Genomic DNA, 15,969 nt, shown 5'->3' on the forward strand with positions numbered 1-15,969 from the left:
TGAACTGAGAAGGAAATAAAAAAATAAATTGTTGCCATCTGCTCCTTTTTAGTTGTATGAGGAAAAAATAACATTCCAGAGAATTGCTTGATCATAACATTTGAGGATTATGAGGTGATCATAGATAATCTGTGATTTTAGCCCTGGCACTGACTTATTTAAGGAGCAATAAAAGAGTTCTTTATTAAAAAATAGATTTTATAAAAAGTAGACTTTACAAACACTCTTTATAAAAGTTCAGACTTTTTATAAAAAGTCTACTTCTTGGGCATAGCTTGGAACCTTTATATGGGGGACAATTTGCACAACCCACAGGAATTTAGTAATGCAGTTGGGCCAGAAGGAGAGGTGTGGTATTCTTTTCACGTGAAGGAAGTGGTTTTATTTTCTAGGAAACATGATTTGGGGAATGGAGGAATTTTAAGTAGAATGAACAGAGATATACACCATAAAGAATCATTTGGCCTGTTTCTCGTGATTGCCTAGGGAGTGTGTTTCATTAGAGGGGGGATTTCTACTAAATTGTTTTCCTATCTCCTTTGGACACAAGTTAATGGAGAGCAATATATACTGTTGTTCAGAGATGGCCTTGGCCTCAGCCATTATTTATGGAGTCATCTCTGAAGCATATGGATTAAAATTACTTTTCCAAGCCACAAACTCAGACGTGTAAAATGATAAGCCTTTATTTTTCTGTAATTCTTTGAAATCATTCCTTGAGCTCTCCTATATTACTCTGTTAGGACTGCTATAACCAAGTACCAAAACCAGATGGTTTAAATTACAGACATTTTTGTCCCTCATTTCTGGGGGCTAAAAGTCTCAGATCAAGGTATCAGCAGGGTTATGTTATGAAGGAAATTTTGTTTTATGTCTCTCTCCTGGGCTTCTGGTGGTTTGCGGTGAGCACTGAGGTCTAGAGAAGTTAGGTGACTAGGGCCTGAATTCTTTTATCTACCAACTTTAGCATTATCTAATTTTAAAGAGTAAAGTCTGATAACCTTACTGTTAGGAGTTCTTTCACCAAGGATTATCAATAATCCAGTTCGGGGCCTGTGAGTTCCAAAAGGAAACGGCAATAAGTAGACCAGTGCTGTCAAGCCACCAATCCATGGCTTTTACGGACACCACCTTTGCTAGAACAAAAAGGGTCCTTTCAAGTCTGTTGCGGTGAAACTAAACAGATAATGTTGGCTGTAATGGAAAAAACACAGCTTTTCAGCTTGTAAACTATGTGACCTTCAGCAAGCTAATTATACTTTAGTCCTCTTCTTTGTAAAACTGGGAAACAAAATCTCACTGGCTCCTTATGAAAATAAAGCAGACTAGCCTGTATAAAGTACTTATGGTACCTGGAAGCTAATAATTACTGTTGTTCTTTTCCTCTCTTCTAATTTCCTGATCAGGGTCACGTGTCTGATTAATGTCAAGGCAGGACTAGAGCTCAGACCTTTTATTTTCTAGGGCAAAGCTCTCTGTTACACAGAATTTTTCCATTGTTCTCTGGAATGGGAAGCAGAAGTATCTAAGAAGTCATGTTTTGTTGGCCTGAGAAGCAAGTCAGAGACTGGTGCCCCTGTCCTGAAAAGGGTCAAGATTCTATCGCAAACCATGAAATAATTATAATATTCAATAAGGGATCCTTTCACAATCTTTTGTTAAATTCTAGGTGTGGCATAGTAAGTTCTTTTGTTTCTTATACCTAGAGAAGGCTGGGGAACGTATAGTGGCTCCGAAAGAATAGAAGAAAATTTGAGCCTATTAAGTGAGCTTGTTTGAATATTCTGGAAAGTAGGACGCAGGTCATGGGAATTTGCCTATTTGACCAACACAAATAGATTTGCAGGGCCAACTGAGTGCCTAAATTAAGATAATCTCTTTTGAGGTTACCATGAGGTTCTAGAGTGGTATACCTAGCTTATTTAACCCCCAGAGAGAGTCAGTTTTTAACATCTAAATGTTAAAATCTAAATGATAAAGTTTTTGCTAGTAGTATTCATGAGATAATAATTAATAATCAGGATTTCCCCAGTTTTGTTGCAATGTAATTGATAGGTGACACTGTGCAAGTTTCAGGTGCATGATGACATGACTTACGCGGGTTGGGAAATGATGACCACAGCAAGTGTAATTAACATCCATCGTCTCATACAGGTACACAGACAATGCTTCCTTGTATCCTAGTCCTCATGTTGTACATTGTATACCGAGTACTCCTTCTAACTAAATTTGTACCTTTTGACCACCTTCCTCCAACTTTCCTCCCTGACCCTCTGCCTCTGGAAGCCACAAACCAGATCTCTTTTTTCCATGTGCTTGGGTTTTCTTGCTTGTTGGTTGGTTGGTTGGGTTTTTGTTTTTTGTTTTTTTGCTTTTTTTAGATTTCTCCATATAAGTGAGATCATACAGTGATTGTCTTTCTCTTTTGGATTTAACATAATGCCCTCAAGAACCATGCTTGTTGTTCTAAACAATAGGATGTCCTTCTTTCCCATGACTGAGTAACATTTCATGTATGTATTTTTATCCATTCATCTTATACCTATACCTACCTATATGTACATCTATGTATGTAGGTATCATCTATCTATCTATCTATCTATCTATCATCTATCTATCTATTTTTCTCCTTTTGAGACTTGAAACCACAGATATATGGCTAATCTGATAGGCAAATTAGTTTCAGCAGTTTATTTTTACCCAAAATATCAGTAGACTTGGAAGAGAGTTCATTGCTATCTTCTTTGTCTCTATTATTATTTTTTAATTTGGAAAAGGTGGGTACAATTCTTTTTCATTGGTATATACAAATGGCTAATAGATTTTTTTTAAGTTCTTCAATCCTGGCAAAGTCTTTATTTCCATTTGCAGTTTGTTTTAATTTAAACATCAAAAGCAACCACTTCTGCATTGCTCACTAATGTAACCAATTCGTCACCACTGCCCCTGGCATAAGTTAGGCTTCCCAAGGTAAAAGTGATCCAGAAGTAATGGTGGAGCTGCTGATGCGTGTTAGAGAATCACAAAAGCAACTTTATTCTGTCTTTGCTGGGGTGGTTTCCTTTATCAGTGGAGATTGAGGCAAGGCTTAGCTCACCTCAGGGAAGCACTAGAGAAAACAGGCCAGGCCTCCACATTCTTACCTGAATACGATGCTAAACTACTGGATTTTACCCTCCACTATGGCTTGTCTGTCCTTTCCAGCAACTGGCTACTCAACTGCCAACCTGGAAACAGCAAGAATGGCCTTTTACTTTTTCTTCCTTGTTACTTTGGCAGGAGCTGTTTTGGCGTTTCTGTGACATACTTGTTTTGTGTGTGTGTTTTCTCCTGACTCCTTGGGAACTTATTTGAAGGGCAACAGACATATTGCCAAGCATCTTGGATTGTTCATTTTAAGACCACATTTTCTAAGGGTTCTCTGGAGAAGAAACAGACCTCGAGAGGCCTACACAGCCAGAACGGTGAATGCTCTGGTGGTTAGGATTTCAGATGGCTGGCAAAGACCACTCTTCAACCTTGGACAATAAGAGCCCTCTTCTGGGCCTTAAGATACAGGGGTTTTGCTTTGATTTTCCTGGGCCATCATTCCCAGCGGATAAATTATTTTGAAAAATGGAATGTTTTTGAATCCATATTGTTGATGCTGTAATGGAGATGACCTATAATATAAGTACAATAAGATAGCAACCCTATTCCCTGGGGTCTGCTCAAGAAATTATTAACCAGAGAGAAAGAGTAAAAATGGTCTGAAGATTTTCTGTCTTAAAGAAATTATATATTTACCTCCAAATTAGGTCATGCAGGGTATTACTTGATAATTCTCGACAGTGAAAAAAATTGATTTCTACTCACTTTCCTAAAAGGGAAAAAGTGAATCAAGGACACCTTTACTGGGTATAAAGTTTAGAAACAATATAAAGGCATATGACCCTGTCCTACATTGACTATCTTCTTCACCTCTTATCAGATGCTAAATGAAAAGTTGAAAGCACATTATCTAATAGAGTGTTGCTATAAGTGTGGTCTAGGAAATTTATGTGCTTCATGAGAAAAAGAGGCATCTTAGTAAAAAAATATTATGTATTCTGAGTGAAAGTTAAATAGCTTTTTTATGACAGGACATTAAGAAGCTTCAGTGTGCTGATTTATATCATGACATACTAAATATATAGTGGGACTCTTTCCCATGTTTATTTTATCACAGAACCTTTTATGGAAGAAATTTCTGAACCTGGGCCTCCATGAGCTAACTTTGGGGTGTAAACACCCTAGAATATTGCTCCCCCTAATGCTTCTTTGGGTCAGTTTGAGATGGAGGGTCCTTTCCTATCATCTGTACATTTTCCTTAGTTTCCCTATATTTTTACAATCTCCCACCTTTAAAAAATCTGTAACCTTTGGCCTACCCAACCACCACCCATCTCTGTTATATATACCGTTGGTTAGGATCCGAAATGTCCCATCCCAAAGAAACATTGAGTATTCTTTTATTCCAGATTCAGCAAATCATTGCTACTGCATTTCATTATCTTCTAAATCATTTCTATTTTCTTTGCTGTTTAGATAAAGCCGTTTTATTGAGATGAACCATTAGAAATAGCTGGTATTAAACTAATAATCGTGGTGATCTCATGTGGTTCAACCTAATACGCTAATATTATAAAAGAGTAATTACAGTTACCGAGATACTTCTTTGCAAAAAGAGACTTAGCCACTTCAAGAATTTGGCTTAATACTTTTATAAATAGACTGGATGGTTGGCAGGAGAGATCACTTATGCTTGTAAATGATACCAAGTTGGCCGAGATTGACAATATCGTGTAGGGCCAGACAGGAATGCAAAATGATACAATCAATTTGACAGTAATGTGCACTGGATAAAATGAATTACAATTAGGGTGCATGCAAGGTTTTGTTTGCAAAATAGAATAATTAATTTGAAAAATGCAACAGGAATAGAAACATTTACATGGACTGGGCAACATTCAGAGGAGTTTTAAAGTCACAACCAATCATAGATTCAGGCTCTGCTGAACATGCCCAAATGGGACACCTCCGAGTCATTCATTCTGACTGGCCATCTGGACCTCATCATGTGGATTTTGGCTGCCACACTGAATGACTGCTGGCACTAGATCAATGATTCCATTCCACTCTGGTCTATGAATTTCAGGCTTTGGGACATAGCATTATTATTTTGAGTAATGTAAGAATATTCTCCCTGCAGCCCATTCAAACTCTGCTCACCTTTCAAGGCTCATTTAAAGGTCAAGGAAGTTCACAGAATCTCTCTCCTGTTATTTCTATAGGAGACTATATTGCTCAACTTAACACAAGGTCTGACAAATATTTCTGGCTGAAGATAACCCCATCTTTGTTTTTTTTTTTAAGTTACTTTTTAAGTTACTTGAGGACAAGAGCCATGTATTGTACATGTATTACACTTGGATCTGACTAGTGTGTAGTCAATATAAACATTGGTAGGATTCATTAACCAAGACTTAATAAAGTTAATTATCATAAGAATAAAAATAGCACAATGTTGACTCAAGAACATGAAAAGTTGAGAAACTTCTGTGGAGGTAGATGACTATGGCTCTTAACCCTTTTGATTCTTGAACCATATTTTCTTATTAAGAAACAAAGTATGTGCTTCTTTTTCATGTCAATCTTATCCCAAGGTGGTATTTAATATGTCCATTAAACTTTATTACATGCTAAATGCCAATAAATCAAAGGCCAGTGTTTAGTTTAGCGGAGTTTCATGTAAGACTTGTTACTCAGAGTGGTGGCTTTAAGTGTTATAAAATGCAGTTAAATGGAAATAATTTTTATTGGGCTTTTTTGTCTTAAATGTGGAGGTACTAGATGTATCTTTGTTTTTTAGTGTTAAATTTTCTGACAGAAATTATACACTAGAAGTGTATAATTAAACTTCTAGTTTATGATCTAGTGTCTCTACAAATTAATTAATGGTTTAAGAGTGATTTATCAACTTTGGTTATAGAAATAAAATCCACATATTCCATTATACTGTATGCATTAGCATTACCCCTCGGCCTCCATAATGTACATGTTTTTGAATTCATTGTAACTCAGTCCTGAACCAACATCACCCTTAAGACTTTCAGTTACAATAATGGGTTTCTCTGAAAAACAATTTGAGTCTGACTGGATGTTGTTAAATCCTCAGGCCATGGTAAGTGTGACTGTGGCAAGTGCAAATGTGACGAAGGATGGTTTGGGGATGCCTGCCAATACCCAGCTCACTGTGACCTGACAAAGAAAAAGAGTAACCAAATGTGCAAGAATTCTCAAGATGTCATCTGCTCTAATGCAGGTAAGAAATCTATGAAAATCCTTAAATAATCAAATTTGGGTTTTAATGGAAATATGTAGGCGTCAAGAAATGTGGAACCTCTGAGAGAGAATGCTTTTGAGTATATATTTTTGAAATGAAATTCAGATAAATCAATAGGGAAAAAATGTCATCTTGCTGAGACTGGCAAGTTTGATGCTCTCCAGCTGTTCCAAATGCCTTCTTCAAGCAGGATATTCACAGGAAACAACACCCCAACAACATTTTATGTAAATTGTGAGCTATGATTTTGAATGCTGGATTAAATCTTTTTAAAAGGATTTATATAAACTGATTTAATTATTTTCTATTACAGGTCAAGGGTGCTTTGAATTTATACCTTAGTATCAAATAGAAGCAAATCTTTTTAATTTGATAGAAGCTTTAGATGCACATAGAAGAATAGAGTGACATCATGATTTTACATTTGGCTAAAATATTTTTGCATCTCACAGAAGTCATTTAAAAACATTTTTTAGAAAGTAATAGTGAAGCTGTTAAAATTAATTACCAAAACCATATAAAACAAAACAACTGGGGGCGCCTGGGTGGCGCAGTCAGTTAAGCGTCCGACTTCAGCCAGGTCACCATCTCGCGGTCCATGAGTTCGAGCCCCGCGTCAGGCTCTGGGCTGATGGCTCGGAGCCTGGAGCCTGTTTCTGATTCTGTGTCTCCCTCTCTCTCTGCCCCGCCCCTGTTCATGCTCTGTCTCTCTCTGTCCCAAAAATAAATAAACGTTGAAAAAACAAAACAAAACAAAACAACTGGTTTTGGTTTCAAGAATACTAGGATGGTATTACTATAATTTAATACTCTTTTCATACTTGGGCGCATGGAGCCTCAAAAGTCAGCTTTTCTCAAAGCTGGCTGAACTTGAGAATGCTCCCTTAACAATGCTAGAGGCTTTATTTCAGTTGTTTTGGTGGGTATGGTCTGGCCTGAGGTGGGTTTTTAAAGCTCTCCAGGTAATTCTTATGGAGATCAATGGGCATGAGCCATTGTTTTGTGTGCTAAAGACAAGTATTTGACTAGAGAATCTTCCCTCCTGAAGTTCCTCCCCTTCTTGGTAGAGTCCTTCTATATTCAGAGCTAGAATCTTTCTACAGTCTTAGATTGCAGTGAATTGCTCTGTGTAGATTAAATGCAGTAAGAGGGTTTTGCTAGTAGAAATCAAGGCCATACCCAAAGCAAGGTGTGAGTGGATCAGTCAAGGACCATGATAAATGTCCTTAACAGTCAGGTCACTTTTTGTGTTCACTGATATTCTCCTTCTCTCCAGCACATCAGTCTTTTCTGTCTAATCAGGAGGATTTTTCTACCTCCGGTTCCTAACATCCACCCCTCCCAACACCCACACACACTTACCACGGAACCTCTTCATTTTGAAAACGTCCAGCTTTCCAAACTTCTTTCAGTAGTAAGACTTGAATTCTGTTTTGTTTGTTTGTCCTTTATTTTTGGATTTATTTAGTTTTTATTGTTTATTTTTCAAATAAAATCTAGGTTTTTTTCTTTGTAATAATACATTATAACTGAATAGGGGTTAGACTAGGAATCCCAGTGTTTCAACATTATGGGAAAAAACATGTGATTTGCTACATTAGCATACCTTACAGGAGAAAATTTACAGAATTGTTTCAGTAGATGATAAAACATATTTGGTAAGATATAGAATGCAGTTTTAAGATATCTGAGTCTCTTTCTTTTTTTTGTAAAAGTGATGAAATTCTTTTATGTAATCTACCGTCCATATTCCAGTTTCGTTTATTGGCCCAACAATGTCCTTTATAGCATTTCCCTGCCTCTGTAGGATCCAGTCTAGGGCAGAGTTATCTTTAGCTGTTATCTCTTGTTAGCCTCCTTTAATCTGGACCATTTCCACAGACGATGGTATTATAGCATTGAAAATTTTGAAGAAAATTGTCTCCATCCTTTTTTTTTTTTAAAAAAAGAATGTTACTCATTTTGGCTTTGTCTGATGTGTCCTCATGATTAGATTCATGTCATACATTCTTAGCTGAATTGAAAGATAGATTATTTTGTGTCTCAGGATGTGTCATCTGGAAATCTATGTTACCCATCTGCTCTCAGTGGTGAGGTTAATTTTGATCACCCGGTCAAGGTGTTGTCTGATGTCTCAGCTCTGTAATTACTGATTTTGCCTTTGTAACAAATGAGCAGTCTGTGGGGAAACACTTAGAAATTATAAGATATCACATCCTTGTCAAAATTACCCCTGATTTACCATCCATTGATGACTTTCACCTAACCCAGTATTTACACTGCTGATTGAAATATGATGATTGCCAAACTCCAACATTCCTTCCATATTTACCAGTTGGTACTGAACATTCTACCACAATTAAGAGTCTTCTCTCATCAACCAGTTATTTGGTATTTCATTTACTTAGTGATTTATTATCACTCCAGTATCATAATTCCCAGTATTTCAATGGTTTATTATTCATTATTGCACTCAATTATTCTGGTGCTCAGATTGTCTCAGATTAGGCAATTGGAACCCCTTCAAGATAGCTTCTCAGTCTTTGTGATGTGCCTCCGTTGTTGTGTTTTATTTTGTTTCAGCAAATCTTTCCTTTCTGACATAACAAGATATTCCAGAATCATATTGTATCTGGCTTGCCACAGCTTTGGAATCAACCATTTCTCTAAAGAACCTTGGTTTCTTTAGGTTAAGAATGGTATTAGAATAAAAATTGTGAGCACTAGGGATGTTTATTTCTACTGGGGTGAATTTGCTTGTTGGCCCTTTCTGCAAACAGGCTAGTAAACATGCATGAATATATATATATATATGTATATATATATGTATATATATATGTACACATTCATATGTACATGCACATGTATATGCATATACGTACACATACATATTTTAGAAATCATGAATTCACACCAATACATCCAACTTTAGTCCACCCCCCAACAGGGTTACTTCCTATTTTTTCCCCTTCCATATTTGCATGTCTCATTTTTCATGGTGAGAGGACTCTGGCTTCCAACATCATGGCTATATTTGGTCATTTGTTCAGTCTTATGCTACACCTAAAATTGTTTTTAAAATTGCTTCATGCATACCACTGTACAAAGCAAATCTACCAAAAACTTTTAGGATTTGTTGGCAATTGATCTCCTCTCCCACCTCCACCCCATGCCAGTCATGCTCCAGATTGGGATACTTAGTTAATTGCTGTGTTCATAAGTTACTTGGATTTCTTTCTTTTTCTCTCCCTTTAGTGTAGTGATTGTACTGGTTTGAAATACATTGAGATTGTTTACTTCAGATGGCTTTCAGTTTTAGAGTTTTTCCCCTCCCTTCCATCCTCACTGATTTTGTTTTGCAATATGTAGAACATGAACATGCTTCCAAAAGTCAAAACTATATTAAAAAAGCCTTCTTAATTAATCATCACTCTCTTTCTAAACCTTCCCTCCTGCTTCTTTTCGTACCTGATAGGTAACCAGCTTTACTGCATTCTGCTTTATCTGTGTATGTGTTTATTTTTTCTAAAGATAAATAGATGTATTTGTTATTATATTTTTAGTTTCTCATTCATTCCCTACACAAAAAAATAGCATGCCATATATGTTCTTTTGCACTCTGGCTTTGCCACTCAGCATCTCCTAGAATTCACTCCACATCAGTACACAGAAATCTTCCTCATTCTTTTTTTGGATGTATAGGACTCAGCTCTATACAGGTGACATAATTTATTCACTCAATCTCCTATGTTTGGGCATTTAGACACTTTCCAATATATTGAAATTACAAATATTAATGCAGAGAATAAATTGGTGTGTGTGTTTTCATATTTTTAGAGGCATACCTTCAGGATAAACAACTAGATGTGAGATTCTACACCAAAAGGTTATTCATATTCAGTGTTACATTTAATCTTTTCTCTCTTACTGTCTATTCAGTATAGAAGCCTTTCAAGTTGACTTTAGCAGGCTGTGTCGTACATGGCTTCTTTTTTTTTTTTTCTTTTTTAAAAAAAAATTTTTTTTTTCAATGTTTATTTATTTTTGGGACAGAGAGAGACAGAGCATGAACGGGGGAGGGGCAGAGAGAGAGGGAGACACAGAATCGGAAACAGGCTCCAGGCTCTGAGCCATCAGCCCAGAGCCCAACGCGAGGCTCAAACTCACGGACGGCGAGATCGTGACCTGGTTGAAGTCGGACGTTTAACCGACTGCGCCACCCAGGCGCCCCTTGGCTTCTTTTTTTAATGTCTATTTCTACCAGCCTAGTTCTGGACCACTCCCCTACAACTGCATTAGGCTCTGAGTTCTCTCTACTAATATTTCCCCTTATATTATGATGTGGTTTCTGGAAGCAGCTTGGAGCAGAAAGGGAAGAGGAGGTACCTGACTGGCTGGAAGACCACAGGGCAGGATGAGATGGAACTGGGTCTAACGGCATTCCAGAAGCTGACTCTATAAGGGTGCGGAAGGCAAGGCACAGTCTGCAAAGTGGGGCTCCAGCACCATCACACAGGAGTATGGATGGTGGTCAAGAGAGGGAAGTCCTCCTAGAGAGAGTTCAGCTGTATTAGTCAGAATGAAAAGTCAGAGCAAAAATAATCTAGCATAAATCAGAAGACCAATCCCAGAGCCCGAGCTCACTGGCAACCAAGAAAAAGAAGCAGTATGACATAACATGAACACAGGAGTCTGTCACTTTTGCCTGGGCTTCCATATGCCATATCTTGGAGCCTCAGTTGTGAATTCTACTTGGTGGGTGAGAGAGGAAGTCTCTGAGCTGTTGTAAATGTCCCACATTAGCCAGGAATGGTTCAGATGTGTGGATGGGAGGGAGCCTGCCTGTTGGGGTGTCAGTGAGATATAGAATTCAGAGGTAGAGGCTGTTCCTTCCTGTCTTTCCTGAAAACAGCTTACTGTGTACGCTGTTCTGACAAGGTCACACCTTGCTCCCAAACCATGAGAGGCTCCTGGTATTCCGACAGAGAAATTCTAAAATCCTTAGCCAATATTCTTGATCCTCTACTCTCTGCCTTAAACTGACCCTCTTCTCCAAACTCAAGCCAGACTCTGCCCTGTTCTTAAATTCCACATCCTTTTTCCTTAGCCGAGCCTCCTTCCTCAATATCACAAGCCTTTTCTCCATCTCCACGTGTTGAAATTCTATCCATACATCAAGTGTCAACTCAAGAACTTGCTCCTTTACTGTGCCTTTCCTCCTTTGCAGAGCCAGACTGAGGTTTATACTTTCTATATAGCATCTGTCACAAATCTGTTGCAAAGGCCCTTGTGTCATCTGGTCCCATATGTATGTGTAAAAATTATTGGTCTTCTAACTCTATCTTCCTGCTCTATGATTTACTTAGTTTCAACTTTATGCATCTTAATATCTCCTATAGCACCTGGTACTTTGTTAACAATATAATCGGCAGCAAGAAAATTTAATGAAAGGATATGTGGATGGTTGAAAGATAGCATGAATAAACGTGAAAATGAAAAGGAAGGGTGATAATTAGAGAGAAAATGCGATGAGACAATATCATGCATTACAGAATTTGATTTGAAATGAACTTTTATAAATTAGTTTTCAGGGAAAAAAACAAAGAAAGTGAAATTTAATAAATGTAAAATTCATATGAGTATTCTCAGGGAAGAAAAATAATTAGCTCAAATTCTGCAAAATCACTGTTTCTATGTAGCTGTGAGAGAAAAATCTCTTAAATATAATATCTAATTGCAAGGGACCCAGGTGACAGAATCACATGGAGCATATGGAGACAGGACGTTGTGGGGCCCATCAATATAAAGTGAGTCTGGAGGAAATGTTTGGAAACACGACTCTTATACTCAGTATCTTCATGGAAGAAGATGAAGATCTCAATGTTTTCTGGAAGCTTATGGCATAACTGGACACAATATTGTTTTCAGAAAGATGGCTGGGTGATACACTTACCACTGGGTTCTCATAACTGCTCTATGGAGCAGATGTTATTTGCAGATAAGGAATTTGAGAGTTAGAGATGAACATAACAGCCTCAGAAATGTGTAGCTATTGATTATTAAAACCTGGATTTGGATACAAATCCCCTTTATCCATGTGTTTTGGGGCACACCACATACAGACTTGCGAATACCCAGTAGCTCAGTTCAAATATCAGTATCATCTTTGGTTCCTCCTGATTCTTCACCACATACACTCAATCACTGAGTCATCTGTTCTTTCCCCTGAAGGTACCCCCAAGAGTATTTGCCTCTTTCTAACTCACTGCTGTCACCCTCTTCTGCCTCTGTCTTCTTTCCTGCAGACAAATGTAATAACATGTCCTCATGTCCACTGTGCCTCATTTCAGTTCATTCCTCATGTATTAACTAGAGTAATCTGGTAAAAATGCATGTCTGATCACATGACCCCCTGGTAGAGAATATTTCTGTGGCTTCTCATTCTTCCTGTATTAAGGTTGGAAATCTTTAACATGACCTTATAATAAGACTTCCATAAATGGCACCTTTAGTCACCTTATTCATTTTATGCCTCTTTCCACATCATTTTCTATGTTCCAGCCATCTTTGACTTTTTCTTCTTATTTCCTCTTTTATCACAGAGCCTTTGCTATAGTCTCTTGTGGGAAGTGGGCCTCTCCACCATCTCACTTCTCTTGCCTATTATTTTTACTTTGCTCTCAGTTCCTTATTTAGGAGCTACTTCCCCAGGGACTCTGTCTGACCACCATGTCACAGTCAAATCCCCTGCTAAGCTCTTCTGCAACATTTTGCACTTTTCCATTTATTTTATCATATTGGTTTACTCATATAAAACTCTGAGAGGAGGATTATGGCTGACTTGGTCTCCCATTGCATTTCCAAAGTCTAGGAGGCTATCTGGTGAGTGGTCAGGTCTCAATGCATGTATGTTGATGGCTATGATTATAAATTACAGATGGAAAAATAAGTATTAAAAAGGGAGTTCCTTAAATGGAAATTCTATTTTTCAATATCATTTTAATGCTGTTTTACTGTCAGTGAAATCACTCTCGAGGGTTGTAGTCAAATCCACATACACACCACACACACACACACACACACACACACACACACATATATATATGGCATATATATATATATATCTATATATAGATATATATAGATATATATAGATATGATAAGTGCTAGACCAGATGATTCCAGAGCCTCTGTGTCATCCTGAGCTGCCCTGAGGTTTTGGTGAGGTTCCAGAACTCTATACCTATGAAAACTTGCCCTGGTCCTATTGTCATAAGGATGTATGTATCAGTTTTAACACTGTGCAAGTGAAATTACTAGGAGATTCTAAGTTTTTAATTTATGCATTTGTTAATGAATTCCACAAATATTTATTAATAAATGTTATGCTCAAATATTGTGCAAAGCATTGAATAAATACTGGTGAGGAAGATAAGCGATGCTACTTCCCTTACAATGCTTAGAATTTTCTGCTTTAGTTCACTTCAGACCCAGGTGTAATCAGAAGATAGTCATTCATGCATTGATTGGATGGCCATGTATAAAGTAGCTCTGCACTTGGGAAGGTCATATTTACATTAATGAATAAATACATCATACATTAATGAAACTATTAGAGGTCAATCATAATAGTTATGTGTCATAAAATATAATTTCTGTACTATAATCACCAAGAAAGAACTTTGTTATCTATCTCATCATACCCACAGTAATACACAATTGAAAATTAAATTGATTTGAATTGTCTCTGTCTTTGAAAGAGATAGATTAAAAAAAAAAACCGTTGGTTTTTTCAGTTTTTTCAGTTTGTGTAATAGTACATGCTAATGAGTAAAAAAAAATAGTACATGCTAATGAGTAAAAAAATATAGTACATGCTAATGAGTAAAAAAAAAACCGTTGGTTTTTTCAGTTTTTTCAGTTTGTGTAATAGTACATGCTAATGAGTAAAACAGGCATTTTATTAATAAAACCTTGGTTCTTTTATACAAACTATATATCATTATCTTCATTCTATAAAGCCACTGTTAACTACTTCTCTCAAATTGCACTTTCTGGTGAAAAGTTAAAATTTTTAAGGAAAAAAATGATACAAATTTCAGTGGTCAAAGTTTTATCATTGTGTTCATAGAGCAATTTTTTTCAGTGTATTTTGCAGGAAAATCTTTGAATAAGACTTTAACCACAACCAAAAGGAATAACCTTCTCCTCCCTCCCCCCAACTACAAAAATGTTTGGCAACTTTGTGTTTACATTTAAAGATCATTTGCACCTTTACAAGGAAAAGAACTAAGTATTTGGTAAACAGTTGTTTACATGTATCATTTATGCTTTTTTCTAGCATGTATAACTTTTTTAAATAAAGGTAGTATTTACCATAAAACAAAACAAAAAAAAAAAAATACGACTCCTGATCTCAGCTCAGGTCTTGATCCCAGGATCATGAGTTCAAGCCCCGTGTTGGGCTCGGCACTGGGCGTGAAGCTTACTTAAAAAAATTCATTATCATTTATATGAACCTAACAAATAATTTTTGTTTTGTTTTCATGGTTTAGGTACATGTCACTGTGGCAGGTGTAAGTGTGATAATCCAGATGGAAATGGCCTTGTTTATGGTAAATTTTGTGAGTGTGATGATAGAGAATGCATAGATGATGAAACGGAAGAAATATGTGGAGGTAGGTACACTATGCAGAAATTAGTAAAAGTAACTTGATTTTTGATCTGTTTTCTTATACTTTTATCTCTCTATAAAGGTTCTGCACTAAGTTTACTCATTTAATCTGAATTTGTGTTTATTTGGAAAACACTTCATATGAGGCATTTAGGGTAGACTAGTACTTCGTAAATGCAAAATCAGACTGCTTCCAGGGGAGAGCCAGATCATTATGACAATAGGCAACTGTGTGGTCCTGAAGTGGTCCTACTGGTACTTTATCTTCTCTGCTTACCACGGCCACTTTTATTCTGTCTCTGCTCTCCCAGTCTCTCAATTGCGTGTTTTAACTTCATTCCATTTCCCTTTCTAAATCATCAGCCTTTGAGTAGTCTCATGTCCTATTGGAGACATTGGAGGCCAATAGAATTATTAGCCTAGAATCTCTCCCTCCCCACCACATACCTAGATAACATTTTTCATGATCTTTTCTATGTTCCTATGGCATTTCTACGAACAGCACTCAATCCAGTTTTCTGTTGTACCAGTTATTATATGTGCCACGCTTGCTAGTGCCCAGCACTGTAATAAGTTCTTCCCATTCACTAGGTAATGTACCCAGGGTCATTCCAGCAATTGTATAGTGTCTGATACCGAAGACTGTGCTCTTGACCCCTCCCCATGGAGAATTGCATCAGGGCCCTGGAGTTTGGAGCTCCATGAGAAGAGCCCCTCCTTATCACCCAAAGTGTCTTCTTCTGCTTACCTGTCTGCCAGCCTGTTCCCAGAGTTTACATTTGCAACTATGGGTAGCACAGGAGAGGAGAGGAGAGAGCAATGAGCATCCCTTCAGTTTACATAAACTCATCTCTGCTGTTTGTTAAGAGTTTTAGCCTGGTTACCCCTGGCCTCATCTCTTCATTAATAAGCAATTACTTATTTCATTTAT

At 37.2% G+C, this 15,969-nt stretch overlaps 1 protein-coding gene across 1 annotated transcript in view; it reads left to right on the forward strand.

The window, feature by feature from the left end:
- Positions 1-15,969, forward strand: part of ITGBL1 (integrin subunit beta like 1) — a 207,126-nt gene that overhangs the window by 76,654 nt on the left and 114,503 nt on the right. Inside the window, exons 3-4 of the mRNA XM_047871253.1 lie at positions 6,197-6,343; positions 14,920-15,042. Of these exons, the coding sequence (XP_047727209.1) occupies positions 6,197-6,343; positions 14,920-15,042 (270 nt within the window). The remainder of the gene's footprint in view (positions 1-6,196; positions 6,344-14,919; positions 15,043-15,969) is intronic.

The sequence above is a fragment of the Prionailurus viverrinus genome, chromosome A1, assembly GCF_022837055.1.
Source record: "Prionailurus viverrinus isolate Anna chromosome A1, UM_Priviv_1.0, whole genome shotgun sequence".
Lineage (NCBI taxonomy): Eukaryota > Metazoa > Chordata > Mammalia > Carnivora > Felidae > Prionailurus > Prionailurus viverrinus.